General features: G+C 42.0%; 1 protein-coding gene across 1 annotated transcript in view; it reads right to left on the bottom strand.

Annotated features, from left to right (window-relative positions):
• The window catches only part of insrb (insulin receptor b), a 102,726-nt gene that overhangs the window by 5,534 nt on the left and 77,397 nt on the right, over positions 1-19,795 (bottom strand). The window contains exons 5-18 of the mRNA XM_034149765.1: positions 11,370-11,509; positions 10,461-10,605; positions 9,682-9,896; positions 8,396-8,522; positions 7,360-7,610; positions 6,920-7,087; positions 6,130-6,328; positions 4,782-4,920; positions 3,806-3,959; positions 3,013-3,161; positions 1,596-1,752; positions 1,402-1,498; positions 856-923; positions 23-252 (exon numbers count right to left, since the gene is read on the bottom strand). Of these exons, the coding sequence (XP_034005656.1) occupies positions 23-252; positions 856-923; positions 1,402-1,498; positions 1,596-1,752; positions 3,013-3,161; positions 3,806-3,959; positions 4,782-4,920; positions 6,130-6,328; positions 6,920-7,087; positions 7,360-7,610; positions 8,396-8,522; positions 9,682-9,896; positions 10,461-10,605; positions 11,370-11,509 (2,239 nt within the window). The remainder of the gene's footprint in view (positions 1-22; positions 253-855; positions 924-1,401; positions 1,499-1,595; positions 1,753-3,012; positions 3,162-3,805; positions 3,960-4,781; positions 4,921-6,129; positions 6,329-6,919; positions 7,088-7,359; positions 7,611-8,395; positions 8,523-9,681; positions 9,897-10,460; positions 10,606-11,369; positions 11,510-19,795) is intronic.

The raw sequence follows: 19,795 nt of genomic DNA, 5'->3' as shown, positions 1-19,795 counted from the left end.
TAAGTGTTGTGTAGCGTCGTACCACGTGGTGGCAGCTGAAGGCCTTCATGACGGACGCCTCGTTCAGGAACTCGATCCTCTCCCTCAGGCTGGCCGACTCGTTGACCGTCTTCACAGCGACGCGTGTGTCGGGGTCTCCTTTGATGATGTCCTTAGCGAGACCCTCGTACACCATCCCGAAGGAGCCCTGCCCCAGCTCCCGCATCACCAAGATCTTATCCCGGGGAACCTCCCACTCATCGGGGACATACACTGCACAGAACAAGACAAAAGCACCATTACATGACCCATTTGTATTTGTATTTCTGTTGTAAGGCAAGGCAAGGTTATGTATTTACTGTAGCACCTGTAGCAATTCAAAGTGCTTTACAAAAATGAAACACATTAAGAAAATGGCATTTAAAAACAGTCATTAAAAAGCAAAGATAATCAAATAAACATAACAAGAAAAAATACATGAATAAAAGTTACAGTGCAGTTTAAGATGTGAATAGTTCAATTAAAAGCAGCGGCAAAAAGAAAAGTCTTCAGCCTGGATTTAAAAGTAGTCAGAGTTGCAGCGGACCGGCAGGTTTCTGGGAGTTTGTTCCAGATATTTGGAGCATAATAACTGAACGCTGCTTCTCCATGTTTAGTTATATATAACTATATTTAACTATATATAGTTGTACCTATACGCTCACTTTGTTTTATGGGGTTTTATATTGTTGCACTGATTCAGTTGTCTTGTCAACATGCTGCTGAGTAAAAAAAAACAATCCCCAATTTGGGATAAATACATCAAATCTTAGTTAATCTAAAATAATAATAACTTATCTTTTGAAATACATAAAAAGATTTCATTGCTTGTCTCACCGTCGGTGGTGCTGATGTACTCGGGGTTTGACGAGGCGATCAGAGGTCCGGTCGGTCCTTCGGTTTGTCTGAAACACAACCACAGAAACCATCTTGAGACTCTGACAACTGTAATAACATGTGAACTTTCTCCAGAATGTGCTTCTTTATGTGTCCCGTCATATACTCCTGATAGATCCTTGGCTCAAAGTACTCAAAGTTAAACCCTATTCTTCAAAATATAACTGAAGTTTTTGAAAGGATATGAGCAGCATTCCCTCTTTAATCTGATATAGAGTAATCAGCTCAGGTTATATGTGGATCATCTTGATAGTCAAATATATATTTTTAAACTGTTTATTTAGAAGAGGCAAAAGATACACATAGAGAATGATGACACGACAGCTCACACACAATAATAATTAAAAAAAAGTATTTACATTTCTTTGTATAAAACTATTTAAAAAAAGAAATATGACGTTTTAAAATGTACATTTATTGTGATATTAATTATATTGAAGTAAATCTTTTTTAAATTAAATTGTTTGTGCTGATGTAAGATCCTACCTCTTCTTGAAGATCACTAAGACTCCCCCTCCCACAAACAGCAGCAGGATGAAGCAGATCACCGGACCCATCACGATCCAGATCAGACCTTGATCCGCTGTGAAAACAAACAGGTATAAAAGTCAGGTCTCAATTTAAGAGTAATAATCTGTCATTCTAAAGTAGGTCTTGGTTTGTTCAGCCGGGGGTCTTACGGTTGGGCATGAAGAAGTAGGTGGTCTTAGTGAAGGACCCGTTCCCTGCCAGCGAGGTGGCGCGGACCCTCACGCTGTAGTTCCCCGGCTGAACCAGAGACAGCTTCGTCCCGCCGGACTTCATGTAGGCCGGCCGAGAAACACAGCCTGTGTGGTCCTGAGGAGACAAAACACACACACCTGAGCAGGAGAAAACACACACACCTGAGCAGGAGAAAACACACACACCTGAGCAGGAGAAAACACACACACCTGAGCAGGAGAAAACACACACACCTGAGCAGGAGAAAACACACACACCTGAGCACGACAAAACACACACACCTGAGCAGGAGAAAACACACACACCTGAGCAGGAGAAAACACACACACCTGAGCACGACAAAACACACACACTGCATAAGAATTTGTTTAACATGTAATCAATAGTCAATTGAAAGTTAATATACAACATGTGTTAATCTTGCCTCTTTGCAATAAACCATATATTATATTTGAACGTCTGTCATTTGATTAATGTCTCTTTAAATAAATCTGTGTTTTTTTTCTCGGTGCAGATGTCCCCTGCTGCTGCATCCCAGTCTTCCCTGCCTGCCTCTGTCGCTATGGTAACAGAGCCGGCTCCTGGGGTCAGGCGGTGCATCGAGGAATAGCAATGAGAAACCAGATCTCACATTTGCAGGGTAAACAACAACAACAACACCACACACACTTACAGAATCACACACACGAGCACTGCTCACACGGGAGGAACGACCTGACTGCAGAGAAACTAGCTAACGCTGTGAGATTTTGGACAAATATGTAATTTATTCCGCTTTTTTACTTTTACTCCAGTTCTTTTCCCCGTACATTGTCAATAAAAACCTTTGAAGATTTGGCAGCGTTCACCAAAAAACAAAGTTCTTTTTTTTAGTGGTCGAAAATACAGCAATGTTCGGATCAATTACTTGTTTCATCTTTAATTAAAGGTGAATTTATTCTTGTATTAAAATCACTCAATAAGCATAATATGTTACGTAGTTTATCATTACATCCTGGCTGTCTTTTCACACTAAAATAGTCTTCAGGTCCTCTAGAGTGGACATACTGTACATTTCAAAAAAGTCTAAATTGCAAGATGGTTTTTCGAACCCTAAATAGATAGGAAATCACAAAAAAAGGAAATTCGAAGACCATATTTGATTCGGTTCCCAGGAGGATGTATAAGACAGAATTCGAAGATGTTTTTTCTGCCTGTCTCTCCTGGGTCTCTTCTTACCTGCATCCATGTTTCTAATGCACCTGTCTGCTCTCTGTGCTTCTCCTTCCTACAAATCATGTCTGTTTCCTGTGCCCTTCCCTTCAGGAAACCTCCCCCCCCCCCCAAATGGACTTGTTCCTGCCTCCTCCTCCCTAAAGGTGTGGAGATACTGACCTCCGATTCTCCGACCTTCCTGTAGAAAACCTCGTACAGGATGATGAGGCCGTTTGGGGAGCGGGGCGGTTCCCATTTGATCATCACGTAGGGGGGCTCGGTGTTCACGATCTCATGGGTCACCTCGCCCGGGATCTCGTCTGCTTTCACTGCAGGAGCCACACATGGAGACAAGCATTAAAAACACGTGCAGTGGAAAGAACTGCATGTACTTAACGTTATTAGTTAGAATCTTTTCTTCCTGACTGTCTCTAGAAAGTGGTTTCTTTGGGTGCTCATGTGCTTTGAATGCATATTTGTGTTTATTGTTGACCCACTATATCCTTTCTTACAGCTACATGTGTCAGGAAATCTCAATGACTATGTTTACTTGGACCAAAATGTTACATTTGCTGCCATTATTCTTAAGCCGTTTCCTTACATGAAGCCATGCGTACTCCAACGATTCCACAAAAATTTCTTATCTACTTAAAAACAGTAATTCATGGCATATGATTCATGTGTGAAATAATTGCATTTTTATCTATTCCTCGTTCTCAGACATATTAAAAACCCAGAAAATAAGGTTTTAAAAAATACAAATAAATAAGTAGATAAGGAAAGATGTTTTTTATTTATTCACTGCATCGAGGCAAGCCTGCGAAATGTCATGTGTATCCGAGTATAATGACAACAGAGATATTCTGCTTCTACATTTTGGTGTCATGTATCTACTGTACCCAGTGAACTTTCCACCGAGTGTGTATGTGTGTGAGGTGTGTGTGAGATGTGTGTGAGATGTGTGTGTCCTCACCCTCGGGCATGGTGCGGGCGCTGACGTAGGTGGCCATGCTGCAGCGCTTTATCTCGGTCGGGTGATTGCAGGCCATGATCTCGATCTTATAGCTGGTGAAGTGGTGCAGGTTGGAGATCACCGTGGACTCCTTGGAGAACACCTTCAGCTCCACCTGAGCAGGAACATCAGACAGGTGTGAGTACTCCAGCAGTGAAGGTGATATGAGTTCATTTTAATTAAGCAAAAATATGGACAATATTTCACGGAGAAAAATATCTTCTTTTGACATTTGAGGTTAGAATGAACAGGAACTGCTCTATGTGACATTGTTTCAGACAAAAGCTAAAATATGTGATGTTTTTGGTGACAATATGTGTACACAAGAGGATAATATATTTGATTGTATTAAAAAACTATGAATAAAGCAAAAAGTTGAATTTATAGATTTCTATTTTAGTTTTCACTGACTTTGAGAAACTTCAGTTTTAATTTCCGTATATTACATGATTGATGTTTCAATTTTATTTAAGCTATTTTCTTTTAAATAACTTAAATGTTATTCGTCCCAGTGACTCACATTCATTAGAAGCATTTTTCAATACACAGGTAGCATCTCCTCATATGAGATGTAGTGATATTTCCTTTTTCTAATAATATATCTACATATAAGAATACTTGATTTTTCTTCAATAAATGTCCACTCAAATGTGACCTGGAGATTTAAAATTGAATACGTAAATGTAACACAACACAGGACACAGTTCTTAAATGGAATTTTAGTCATATTTCTATATTCTAGTGATATTATTATCGAGAAATCTGGATTTTGAGTTAAAGATATCCATTGCAATGTGATCTGATGCCTTCAAATTGGTAACTTCGTGTATCAATACAATACAAGTCCAAAACTGGAAATCTAGGCTTGGGGAACAGTAAATTGTTGACATAAGGTTAATGTATTTGTGTTGTTTGTAAAATGTAAAGTGTTTGAGACCTTGGACCCCTCCTCGTCTTCGTCTTCGTCTTCAGGGCTGGCTGTGGTGGAGCCGAACTGCAGACCTGGAACTGTGGTCAGGAAGAAATTAGGAAGCGTGGCGTTGGCGACGCCCACTGAGCGTCTGCGGCGGGAAGATCTGGAGGAACACAGAAACACGTAGAGCGAAATGTTAGCGAAACTGTGACCGAAAACCAAAGAAAAGGCATTTTTTGAGCCTCTTTTAACACAAATTGCTCTCAGAAAAGTCAGGAGAGAATATAAAAAGGGAGAAGCATTTGATTTGAATGAGACCCTGGCAGTGTGACCTCTGCTCACACTAACCTTTACAGAGTGTAGATACTCGGACTGCATGACATTAACCAGAAATACCTCACACTACTGGAAGAGATACCACCCCCCACCACAGGATGGTGCTAATTAGCAGGTTAAATACTCTCATGAGTTTAAACCCACCACAAAAACAAACACATAGTTGTACAGACAGTTAGAGTGATCAACTATCTTTGTGTAAATGTAAACTGTGTGTATACTGTGCTATCTGAAAATTGCTGATGGATACGGGTAGATTTCGTTCAGGTTATGCTCAAAGTTGGTCAAAAACTCTGTCAGAATGCATTTTCAAACCACAAATAAAATCTGTATTCTTAAATACTGGATGGAAAGATGTTAATGTTGAACCGAAGCTCGCTCAGTTAGGAGGAAAACACTTCCTGCATCCCTCTGCGTGACGGAAACAGAAACACGAGGAGGTCTCTGTGTACTTCTCAGTGTGGAGCTGACCTGGCCCATTCAACAGCGTGGGTTCAGAACCAGCGGAGGTGTGTGTGGTGTGTGTGTGTGTGTGTGTGTGTGTGTGTGTGTGTGTGTGTGTGTGTGTGTGTGTGTGTGTGTGTGTGTGTGTGTGTGTGTGTGTGTGTGTGTGTGTGTGTGTGTGTGTGTGAGAGAGAGTCCAAATGGCAGTGTGCATGACTGCACCTCTGACTGGCATGAATGATAATGGGCACAGTAAATACTCCCCAAGGGAAGCGGAGGGAGAGACTGTTTGTCTGTGTGTGTCTGTGTGTGTGTGTGTGTGTGTTTATGTGAGGGGAAAGGGTAGGGGCACCGCGGCCCAGAGTACAGCACCTCCCCCCTGAGCCCCGAAAACAAGGTTGTAGGTAATCATACGCTCTGATTTAGACAATTTTTAAACAAATGAACTGCTAAAAAATGAACTAAAAGGGACAGATGCGCTTATTTCCTCTACCTTGGATGTGTAATTATGTATTTCTGATTCTGCAGAGTGTTCTGTATTTTCTGCAGTTTGGATCCAGATGTGTTTAACATTAATCCCCCCGCCGTGTACCTGCTGTCGAACACTTCGTTGTGCAGGTAGTTTTCGAAGGTCTTGCGGTACTCGATCTCCTCCTGCTCCTTCTTCAGCTGGTTGTCAGTCTTGGGGCAGGCGCAGCACCGCCCCCCCGAGCTGGGTTCGTCCGTGTGGTTCCACTTCTGCTCGTCCTCGCTGTCCAGGTGGGTGGGGGTACGGGACGGCAGCTTCATCCCTGTGCAGACATAAAAACACAGATGAGGGGATAAGAAATGTGGACAATCATCAAAAACTTGTTTATGAAAGATATCCCAATCTGAGCTCTTGAAACACTGCTTAAATACTTCTTCTGATTCATGCCTGAGATCTTTATTTGAAAATGTACAACAGCCTCTTTGGTTAAAGGTGAGAAAAATACATTTTTCAGATGGATGGATTGATGATTTTAGGGTAAAAGGCACGAATGTCTAAAAAAACGTAATGTGGAATCTGTTCAAATCGTCAATTCTGATGCAGAAATGTGCAAAGGACTGGGGATGTTGAGCTCTCTAAACCAAAGTTTGAGCACAATAGAAAGAATATGTAGTACTATATTAAATCAGGTACTATAAAGACACATTACAAGCTGACCAATCAGTAACTAGGTAACTAGATTTGAGTAACTTACAGGATACTAGTTAGCAACAGCTGACTATTTTAAGGGTCCAAGAAACTAATCTACCCGAAGAAAACACGCACTTTAAAACACAACATTACACTCCAAATGTATATTTATTATTTATGTATTTAGGAGCAGATTTGAGGCTCTGAGATTTTGGACTCTGACCTTGCAGGCAGTAGTCGAACTTGTACAGGTCTCGGTCCTCGCTCTGCTTGCGGCAGATGACCCGGTAGTGGGTGATGTTCCCGTTGGGGCTGGTGGGGGGCTTCCACTTCAGGATGATCTGAGAGGAGGAGTTGGAGGAGGAGATGGGGTCCAGAGGAACAGAGGGCTCTGAGGGGGGGGGGGGAAGAGGAACAGTCAGGACGACATTGTTGGTATATGACTTTAGGCCACATTTACACAATACTACTTATTGTCTATTTTGATCAAAATGTGTGTGTGTGTGTGTGTGTGTGTGTGTGTGTGTGTGTGTGTGTGTGTGTGTGTGTGTGTGTGTGTGTGTGTGTGTGTGTGTGTGTGTGTGTGTGTGTGTGTGTGTGTGTGTGTGTGTGTGTGTGTGTGTGTGTGTGTGTGTGTGGTGTCTGTATGGTAGTTTAACTCACTGGTGGCGTTGGTGCGGACGTAGATGATCTTGCTCTTGGCTCCCTGCACCTCGTGCTCGTCGGAGGCGGACAGCTGGGTCTTCACCATGATGGCGTACTGGGTCCAGGGCTTCAGCGGGCGGATCAGGTGACCCGGGTCGTCCGCCTTCTTCCCGTCCGTGGAGCGGGCCGGAGGGTCCACGTCTGCAATCGCCCAGCTGTTGGAGCCGCACGCATCCTGCCCGTCGAACTCCGTCACGTTCCTGTACGGCCTGCAGGCGGGGGGAAGAAAGTGATCAGAGAAACATCAAAACACAGCGACACATCTACAGTGAGGAGATTGTAAAGAGGACATTTTGGTTAATATATCCCTATCCTTTGTACATTTTAAACACACATATCTAAGTTTGTCGTGGCGTTTTAATCCGTTTCTACATTTAATATCCACTTTATGACGCGCCTCTCTTTGCTTCCAAACAAACTTTGCGGAGATCGTTGTAGCGTTGAATCACATCAGATGTATTCTTTGATCAAGGCGGCATACAAACATGAAGACAAACTTCCTCGCTTCAAAGTAACTAAAAGTTCTCCGTATCAAAATAGAACTAAAAGAACACGGTCAAAAGACGATACCGCTTCCCATCGAATCACAAAACTCAGCTGTGTCCCATTGTCCTGCCATATATAGGCATACAGATATGAACGTCATACCTGACAGCGCACATTGGACAGCAAATAAGTGTTTTCACATATTTTAAACTGTAGTGTGACTCACAAAAATAAATAGTTAAACTTTTTATTTTGTATTTTATTATATATGTTGCATTGTTGGAGGAGCTCAGGTCAGAAGAATTTCATTGCCATTTCTACACTGCTTTGTGCATATGACAATAAAACCTTTGAATACGATTGATCTATTCATGTCCTTTGAATGCACCTGATCCTAAACGTTACATATCTTAAAACCCATGTTGTTTTGTACATAAACACTTCAACTTAATAAACTTGTTTTGTGCCAGAGTAAGGAAACATCCCAGGGTGAGTGTGAGATACTTACGCCTCCTTGTAGAGAACCATGAATCCCAGCAGGTCTCTGAAGTCTAACGGCCAGAAGGGCTCCCACTTCAGCATGATCATGTTGGAGGTGGTCTTCATCACGGTGAACTTCAGCAGCTTGGTCTCACCTGAGAGGAAACACACCACCATCAGAACATGCATTTGGTAAAAGAAATCAGAATCAGACTCAGAAACAGGTTTATTTCCAGGTAGGTTAACACATACGAGGAATTGTACTTGGTGTTGTGGTGCATACATACAAATAAAATTAAAATTAAAAGAGAAAAATGAACATCAAACACTTTGTACTGGTTCTGATTTTCAGGTTAATAATAATTTTGTTAATGCTGAAAGTCTACTCTTTTGATTTGGATTGGACCGCTGTAACGCTGTAAATGTCCCCACTATGTGACGAATACAGGTTTTCTGATTCTGAATTTAAAATACATTTTTTCAACAATTGTGGAAGAAATATATTTGATGGAAAAACGGACTTATAAATTGAGATTGCAAGAAACACGACTCAACAGAAAGTGGGACAAATGTACTCTATACAAGACTCAAAACAAAGACATTAGACTGGAACAATAGCTACATGTATCTTCAAGAATATAATAACATGCAGACATATCCCTAGTCTTTCATTTCATTTTTTATTTTGTATTGCCTTGCTGGCCTTTTGTTACATGATTGTAATGTTGTTGTAACCAGCATGTTATTGCCATGTATAATGTGACAATAAAGATTTAAAGTGGACCTATCATGCTATATTTGAATAATATAGTGTAGGACCATACCTATATAAGGCATATTTATACTTTATACCAAACAGATCATGCATTTTAGCCATGCCTCATTTTGCTCAATTTGACATTTTTTAGCTGTTTGTGTAAGGGCAGATAAGGGCAGAACAGCACCATCTACAGGCCTGGCATATGTACTACAGCGTCTCCAGCGCTTTCAAACGGAAATGGCCGTGGCTGTCTCCTCCTGATTGGTGGTGTTGGCCCAATAGCCGTAGCGCCACCGTCCTGACGTCAGGACAGTGTTCAAATCTGGATCAGTTTTTATCAGATCCGTTGCCGCCCCTTTTTTAGAGATTTGGGTATGGAGGAAAATAGAGAGGGTTGTGTTTTCTGACACTTGGTGAGTTCCCTGGAACACCGGGGACACATATTCATGTATAAAAGACGTACAAAAGTGCATTTTGCATGATAGGTCCCCTTTAAATTACAAAACATATATATACATTTAATCAATAAGGTGTTAAATATCTGCTGGTCTTACAGGAGGCCTGGTCCCCGTTGTTCCTCACAGCGATGTCGCTCTTCTGGTTCCTCTCCTTGGTTCCCGTCACCTCCTCCATCTTCCTGATCTCCGACATGCAGAGTTTGGAGTTGTAGTGGAAGAAGGTGCGGCCGCGCCGGATGGTCAGGTTGTGTTTGGACCAATCCCAGAGCTCCCTGAGGTTCTGGTTATCCAGAGCGTAGAAGGCAAACACACTGAGAGGGAGAGAGGGAGAGAAGACACCATGTTTGTTTAGGAGAGGAGGACAGAGGAGAACTTAATCCGGGATATAGATTCTCTTTTTGGGATTAATGTATTTTTATACATGGTCCTTGTTCAATTAAATTAAAAAGGAGAGGAGATAATAGTAACAGGAACGAAATAGACAAAGGAAAGGAAGGGATAGGAGAGCAGATCACAGGAGACAAGGGTAGAGGAAAGAAAAGGAGAGTAAGAAGAAAATGGTTGAGGAGAGGAGAACAGAGGAGAGGAAACAAGGTGGCAGGACACAAGGGGAGAGGAAGAGGAAAAGACAGGGGTAAGGAGGAGAAGAGACGAAGGGACAGGAGACAAGGTAAGGGTAGAGAAGTTGAAAGGAAGAAAGACAGAGAAGAGGAGACAAGGGAACAGGGAACAAAGGGAGAAGAGAAAGGAGGAGAGTAGAAAAGATCATAGAAAGAAGAGAAAAGGGAGAAGACGACCAAAAGAGGAATTGAGGACAGAGGAGACATATTAGAGGAGGCCAGAGTTGAGGAGAGAGGAGAGGGAAGGAGACTCACTCTCCCTCCAGATGCTCTCCCCTGATGATGCGTAATTTTCGGAGGAAGGAGAGGGAGACGAGGGCGTAGGCTCTGCGGACCGTCAGGAAGCCCGTGATCACCTCCAGCTGACCCAGACTCGCCTCCAGCTCCGCAGCGATGTTATCTGCAGGGAGATACAACACAAATAACATTTACACCTTGCTTTGTTGGTATTGTGTTGATGTTTCGGACCTGAGGGGGGGGGGGGGGGGGGGGGGGGGTGACCTTGAGACTTATTTATTATTTTACGTTTGAGAGGAGGTTTATCATAAAGTCGCAGTTGTTGATTTAAGAAGTAAATTAACTACCTAGTAAAAATACTTGAATTCAAGATTCAAGGCTTTATTGTCACGTGCACATTAGCTACAGTGTAGATATGGCAATGAACATCTTAAGTCACAGGCTCCTCCAACAGTGCAACATGAATATATAAAGGACATTAAACAAATACAACAGATACAATAGTGCAAGAGAATGTTTTGAGATGTGCAAGTTAATACAAATAAAATTGAAATAGTGCAAGAAGAGTCTATATACAAGTAAATGGATTGTCCCTACTTGAAGAATAAGGGTGTCAAGAGTTGTAAAATAGTTATTTTTTATTCTCAATTCATGCGCATGATCTATGGTCCAATGGATGCATAAGATCTGCTTCCAACTCTGAATCCACTCTTCATACATCCATGGTTAAGTCAGGATTAATGCAGACTTCCTGTTAGAGTGTAAAATAACTTCCTCTCCCTACTAGTTGGTTTGGAGCGGTAGATAATATGAAGGACCCTCAGATAGGAGGTGGGTAAAGGAGAGGGTGTTGGGGCTGGATTGGAATTGATCCATAGTGGAGGAGCAGAGGCTCAGCAGGTGGAGGCTCGATGCAGCAGCACTCACTTCCTCCTCTGATCTTGATGATCATGTTGCCGTGGAGAACGGTGCATCCTCTCAGAGCCTGGGCGGACATCACCGAGTCGATGGTCTTATTCCCTACACACAGTTTGGGACAGAGGCCGGCACACGGGGAACAGGTCAGCCTGCAGAGAGAGAAGAGATAGAAAGACAAGTGTTAAAGGTCACCTATTATGTAAAATCCACTTGTTCATGTCTCTTCTACATCAACATGTGTCCCCTCTTCTTCATGTCTCTTCTACATCAACATGTGTCCCCTCTTCTTCATGTCTCTTCTACATCAACATGTGTCCCCTCTTCTTCATGTCTCTTCTACATCAACGCGTGTCCCCTCTTCTTCCTGTCTCTTCTACATCACCATGTGTCCCCTCTTCTTCATGTCTCTTCTACATCAACATGTGTCCCTCTTCTTCATGTCTCTTCCACATCAACGTGTGTCCCCTCTTGTTCATGTCTCTTCTACATCAACATGTGTCCCCTCTTCTTCATGTCTCTTCTACATCAACATGTGTCCCCTCTTCTTCATGTCTCTTCTACATCAACATGTGTCCCCTCTTCTTCATGTCTCTTCTACATCAACGCGTGTCCCCTCTTCTTCATGTCTCTTCTACATCACCATGTGTCCCCTCTTCTTCATGTCTCTTCTACATCAACATGTGTCCCCTCTTCTTCATGTCTCTTCCACATCAACGTGTGTCCCCTCTTGTTCATGTCTCTTCTACATCAACATGTGTCCCCTCTTCTTCATGTCTCTTCTACATCAACATGTGTCCCCTCTTCTTCATGTCTCTTCTACATCAACATGTGTCCCCTCTTCTTCATGTCTCTTCTACATCAACATGTGTCCCCTCTTCTTCATGTCTCTTCTACATCAACATGTGTCCCCTCTTCTTCATGTCTCTTCTACATCAACATGTGTCCCCTCTGTGTAAAGAGATTCTGAAAGTTTCAGGAACAAAGACCCCCTCTCTTTTTATCCTGATCCATTTATATAAAAACCTGTCTGAAAATGAGCTGATCAGATTTTGGCCACTTTGTGATGTCATAACGATGTGTTGGCTTGTGTAACCATTAGCCAATCACCAACCAAGGTACCCCCCCCCCCCCCATTTTCTCTGGTTTTTAACAGAGATACATGTCTTTTATTCACTGAACTCAATTCTGAATTCAACAGGCATGCATTTTGGCTTTAAATCTGAGATTTCTGTTCACTCTTGTTTTTCAAATGCACCTATTTTCTCTCTACTCATCCCTCTCCTATACACCTGTTTCTTAAAAAATATGAACAAAGTGTTTTACTGCTCCTTCTTATTTTTACCTTATGTTCTCTGCCTATAATAAAAGACTAATATAATAAATATACTTGTGGAAAATGTACAACCAAATATAAAATAACAAAGACTTTCTAGTAAGATTTATGAATTGTGTACCTACAAAACTAACTAAATATAATAAAAACAGAATGCATGTTTCTCAAACTGATGACTTAAATGAGAGCCTTTCAATAAAGAGCTGATGTATTTGGAGGTGAATCTTTATAAATCTCCTAATTAATTAGATAATTCCCACAAAGAATCTATAGGCTTTGAGGAGAGGAATTAGATAACGCAATCTCTCATCCACATCTGAGCCTCCTTCATATTTATTAGCACTGGGGGATAGACGAGAGAGCTTTCTCATCCTTTGCATCAATGACTTCTATTGCATGTATCTCTCACACACACACACACACACACACACACACACACACACACACACACACACACACACACACACACACACACACACACACACACACACACACACACACACACACACACACACACACACAACACACACACACACACACACACACACACACACACACACACACACACACACACACACACACACCACACACACACACACACACACACACCACACACACACACACACACACACACACACACACACACAACAAAAACAACACAAACACCAGCTGCACTTCCTAACAAGCATCCTCTGTTTCTCTCTCAGCTCTATGAGTGGCTTCCTCTCACTGCAAACATGTTCTTGTGCACATAAACACACTTGCACACACACACACATCAAGCATTGAGGCCTTGATAGCGCTGCCTTTCAGGAAGCCCATTCACAAAAGGCAGACCTGTGTGCACGCCGCCGGAGAAAAGAGACCCGACGCTTCATTCACAAACGAAAACTTTTTCTTTTTTTGAAGCGCTCTCCAAAGAACATAATACCGCTCTTTAGCTCCACTTCCAGCCCTGACATCATAAACACAAAGGTCTGCAGAAGAAGTAAACTAAAACACGGGTTTGTGGTTGGTCGGCTATAAAACATGAACGTATTGCTCCAAACAAAAAAAGGAAATATGTCAAAGACACAGAGGGATTCAGAAAAATTGATTTTGAATCGATCCAAATTAGTTTTAAAACTCCAACAAGGAGAGAGTGGTGCAGGAATGAGTCCTAAAACCCAGAAATTAGTTAGCCCTTTCCTAATCCAGATCCCTCGTGTTTAGCTCAATGTTTTGGGTTTTTAACCTGAAATAAGGTCTGTGGTTAACACAAGCTGAAGAGATTTTCACGTCTTGTTCTATGACATTAAATAAGTCGGTAAATACCCCACTGGTGGATTTAAAAACTGCTAACAAGTGTCTAAATGAGACGACTTAACGCCTAACATTAGCTGCCTTTAGCTTAGCGGTGGTGACGTGAAGTCATGTGACCGTGCTGTAGTTCCTTTATAGCCCAACATTAGCCACCTGTAGCTTAGCGGTGGTGACGTGAAGTCATGTGACCGTGCTGTAGTTCCTTTATAGCCCAACATTAGCCGCCTTTAGCTTAGCGGTGGTGACGTGAAGTCATGTGACCGTGCTGTAGTTCCTTTATAGCCCAACATTAGCCGCCTTTAGCTTAGCGGTGGTGACCTGAAGTCATGTGACCGCGCTGTAGTTCCTTTATAGCCCAACATTAGCCGCCTTTAGCTTAGCGGTGGTTACGTGAAGTCATGTGACCGTGCTGTAGTTCCTTTATAGCCCAACATTAGCTGCCTTTAGCTTAGCGGTGGTGACCTGAAGTCATGTGACCACGCTGTAGTTCCTTTATAGCCCAACATTAGCCGCCTTTAGCTTAGCGGTGGTTACGTGAAGTCATGTGACCGTGCTGTAGTTCCTTTATAGCCCAACATTAGCTGCCTTTAGCTTAGCGGTGGTGACGTGAAGTCATGTGACCTTGCTGTAGTTCCTTTATAGCCCAACATTAGCCGCCTTTAGCTTAGCGGTGGTGACCTGAAGTCATGTGACCACGCTGTAGTTCCTTTATAGCCCAACATTAGCCGCCTTTAGCTTAGCGGTGGTTACGTGAAGTCATGTGACCGTGCTGTAGTTCCTTTATAGCCCAACATTAGCTGCCTTTAGCTTAGCGGTGGTTACGTGAAGTCATGTGACCGCGCTGTAGTTTCTTTATAGCCCAACATTAGCTGCCTTAGCTTAGCGGTGGTGACGTGAAGTCATGTGACCTTGCTGTAGTTCCTTTATAGCCCAACATTAGCCGCCTTTAGCTTAGCGGTGGGGACGTGAAGTCGTGTGACCGTGCTGTAGTTCCTTTATAGCCTAACTTTAGCTTTTTACTTAAAAAATCGTGAAGTGGTGTTAATATGTAGGCCTAGAGATTATCCTGCTGAACAAAACCTGTCAGTATCATAAACGTTTGTTTGTCACAGATCTACAAAAACTACAAAAACTCGTCATCACCGCACCACTGTGTTAGCCCTAACCTTTCTAAAGCAGCACAGGGAACAGTTAAAGGATGTTGTTGCTGCAGGGACCATGCAACCTCTGCATGCACTCCTATCTGTAAACTCACCCTGACTTAATTATATGTTTAAGCAACTCTTGCTATAATCCCCCCTCCTTTTCAGGAAGCACACACACAGACGTACACACAGATCATGCCCCCCTAAAGGCCAGGCTAAGCTATAGATCCATGGTGACATAAATCACTGAGACACTGATTCCTTGAGTGGCTTTTCTACCCATCCTGAGGGGAAAAATGCTCCATATTGCAAATGGATTCTCTGTTTTATCATGCTGTAATATTTGATCAATCAGAGAACAAATACTTGTTTCCCCTCTATGACTTCAGGGCAGTGGTTGAATGTACTTCACTAAGTAATATATTGAATGCAGGAGTTTTACTTGCATCAGTGTTTTTCTTACAATTTGGTATTGATACCTTTTCTTGGGTAAAATATCAAGTACTTTTTCCACCACTGCTTCTGTGTGAGTGGAAACACACTGTAATGAAAACAACAGTCAGAAGAAAAAAGGATATTTTGTCTCTCCCTCTCTTTCTCTCCCACATGGAAAATCATATATTGAGCTTCTGAAAAGTAATGCTCTAGTTGCAGTGCAGAAAGGGAGAATGTTTTTGGGCCGTTGTAGTGAAAAACACAGACACACAGGCAGACAGGCTCTTAAAGGGCCAGCGCTCATCTGTCCGGCTGAACTCCGTGACTCCGGCTCTGAGAGAAACATCTGCAGGAGCCTGCCGTTGTTTCTGGGCAGATCCACAGCCAGTTTATTTATTTCATTATTTTGTTCCACTCTATGAATATAAAACAATTCACAAAACATGTAGAATTTAAGCAGTTTATATACAGCTCATGACAGAAAGGAGCTAAGAGAAGAAAGTCTTATTGTACCACTTAGTGAAAAATAGATAGTCTGTCAATCACAGCTGCTTACAAACCAATAATTAAAGTAACATGAATACAAAATCAACGAACAAATCTAAAATAAAGACCTTTTTTTAACAAAGCATGGAGACATGTCACAGTAGACGCACAAAGTACAAAAATAAACCTGATAATGAGCATGATAGGGCCCCTTTAACATTGACTTAACTTAAATTAAGCTTTTAGTTGTAAATAATAACCATTTGCAGACTATTTAAATGCACACAAACCTATATAACACACTACAGGGAAAGGAAAAAGCAGAACAGGTTCACTTGAAGCATATCCCACTGCTCGATGGACATAAATGAGAAGGCAGATCGTTCAAAGAAAATCCGCCTCAGTGGGATGTTTAAGTCTAAATTTAGAGCGGATGTTGAGGTTGTGTACATATATGTACAATGTGTGTCGTCTGCCTGACTGTCTGCGTGTGTGTGTATGGGTAAGCCACTGCGATGACGCCTGTTTCTCGCTATAACCAAATCATGGCAGCTAAACAGACGCTCACCGAGGCCCTGCGTCAGAATACCAATGAAGAAGAAGACCTGTTTATCACATCATAACACACACACACACACACACACACACACACACACACACACACACACACACACACACACACACACAACACACACACACACACACACACACACACACACACACACACACCACACACACACACACACACACACACACACACACACACACACACACACACACACACACACACACACACACACACACACACACACACACACACACACACACACACACACACACACACACACACACACACACACACACACACACACACACACACACACACACTTCTGCCGGATGCCTCGGGGTGTGTGACTGAGACTTAAAGCAATGTTCTTTTCTGTCTAAGCACCTGATAATCCCTGCAGGCAGAAAGTTAGTCTCTTACACAAACACACAGAAAGAGATACATTAGTGGAGAAAGTCCTGCTGGGTTTAAACGTGTGTTATTTACCTGCATCAACCCGTGTATAAATAAATAAAACACCTTCTCTCTTCTCCCAGACTGCACCTGGAAAAAGTCCCCCGACCAAACGCTTCACTGGGAGCGAGCTAATGTAGTCACAAACACGCTCGACACACACACACACACACACACACACACACACACCACACCACACACACACACACACACACACACACACTACACACACACACACACACACACACACACACACACACACACACACACACACACACACACACACACACACACACACACACACACACACACACACACACACACACACACACACACACACACACACACACACACACACACACACACACACACACACACACACACACACAACGTGGTTTCTCACTCAGCAAAGGACTTCTGTCACAGCCTAAACACACAATACTGATACTGCTTTGCATGTGATTCTCCATTGGGACGGGGAAAATGTATTTATGTGAAAATCAAGATGCCGGTTCACCACCTTCTGAAAGAAATGTTTACAGTAAATAGTCACAGAAAAATTAATTCTGTGACAGTAATCCTAAATACAAAGTCATACAGTTTATTTGATGTATAATTAATTCAAGCAAGCTTCTGAAAAATAAAAAGGCAGCTAGTCAAAGCCATATCAATTTCTTATAAGGACTGGCAGGAGTTTGTTTTTTTCTTTTATCTTGAACTACTTGAAATCACAGAGATTTAAGAAATACTTAAAACGTTTTAGTAAGAAGTCTTAATTTGGGCAAATTTTGCATGGGAAATATTAACTTTTGTCTGAGGTTTGCCTTTGTGCGTAGAGACACGAGACACTTTACTCTGCTTTTGTGGCATATTTCGACACGTGCAATTTTTAAAGTAGATCCTGAAATTAGCACCCTTTTTTTTTTTTTTTAATCGAAAGTCCACTTTAAATTAGGAATTGTTTTCAATAGAACAGATATGTATTCAAACCGAGTTTGCATTGTTTAAAATTTGAATTAAAGTATTTGTTTTGTACTTCTTACTTCCTAAAGACATCACGAATAACTTTCTCAAATAAATTAAACACAAAATAATATTGTAAATCTTCTAATTTGTAAAAATGTTCAACAAATGTTTGTTGAGCATTTGACACAACTGTGACTTGTATGATGGATTTACTCTGCTTTTATTGTACAATTTGACATGCATTTATTAAAGTAGATCCTATGTAGTGAATTGAGAATACATTTTTTAAATAAGGAATTGTTTTAAATAGAATAACAACACATTCACCGCCCTCTTTGGCACATGAAGACGTTTTTGAGCCGACAGCTCCTGTGACAGCGGTTTGATCAGAAGTGTGTATCCACAAACACTGAGGAGTGTTGCATCACATTTCTGCTGAAAAGTGTTTCATCCTCATTGCACACACACCTGTGTGTGTTGAAAGCATGCAAACAGGAGCGGTTACAAAACACACTTGGCTTCAAAAGAAATATGTGTCATAGTTATTTAGCAACAGCTCCTGACGCTCGGGGAGGACGGCCCTCGTTTCCTACGAGTCAGAACCGTAAATAAGGTCATGACCTTCCTGTTGCACACACACACACACACACACACACACACACACACACCACACACACACACACACACACACACACACACACACACCACACACCACACACACTACACACACACACACACACACACACACACACACACACACACACACACACACACACACACACCACACACACACACACACACACACACACACACACACACACACACACACACACACACACACACACACACACACACACACACACACACACCACACACACACACACACACACACACACACACACACACACACACACACACACACACACACACACACACACACACACACACACACACACCTGATTATTTGTACACTGTAGAAGTGCTAGTTTTACCTAAGTAAAGTATTTGAGTACTCCTTCCACCTCCGGTTAAGTGTAACACCTAACCCCCACAAAAATGGACATTATTATGTGATCGTACAGCTGACGTTTCAAATAAATGAAAATATACATTTCTCACAATCCCAGGGTTGAGAATGAACTGCAGTTGGTTTTCATGCATGAAAAGCAGGTCATGGATTGCCAACCTTCACAAAACATGTAAATATATGTTAAATGTTATTTATTTAAGATTACAAGGTCATATGTTTTTACAGCTACTAGTTTAACCTGTGAGTTTCTGTTATTTATTTCATTTTTTCATGGCCTTTTCTCAATACTTAAGTGCAGAGATTAACAGGAAATGAACGAGTTATTAATGGATCAGCTCAACATGGTGTTTACGTTCGACAAAGAGGAACACAAAGCAGCAGGTGATGTTTTCCCCCAGCAGACTTTCCATTGTGGAAAAATACTCTTTGCCGTTTTGTTTGATCATCTCCCGTGTGCAAATGTTATTGAGTGTGTCGAGTGACCACAATGCACCTGTTCCTCTTGCAGTCACACAGCGAGCATTTGTTGGGGGTGACAGTTACATCACTGATCAGGTAATAATGGCAGCGTCAATAACACAGCACTGTTTATAGTGGCCCTACAGGTGTGTGTGTGTGTGTGTGTGTGTGTGTGTGTGTGTGTGTGTGTGTGTGTGTGTGTGTGTGTGTGTGTGTGTGTGTGTGTGTGTGTGTGTGTGTGGTGTGTGTGTGTGTGTG

Source organism: Trematomus bernacchii, unplaced genomic scaffold (assembly GCF_902827165.1).
Source record: "Trematomus bernacchii unplaced genomic scaffold, fTreBer1.1, whole genome shotgun sequence".
NCBI lineage: Eukaryota > Metazoa > Chordata > Actinopteri > Perciformes > Nototheniidae > Trematomus > Trematomus bernacchii.
Note: the sequence above shows the minus strand (reverse complement) of the source record. Positions and strands in the feature narration are given on the sequence as shown.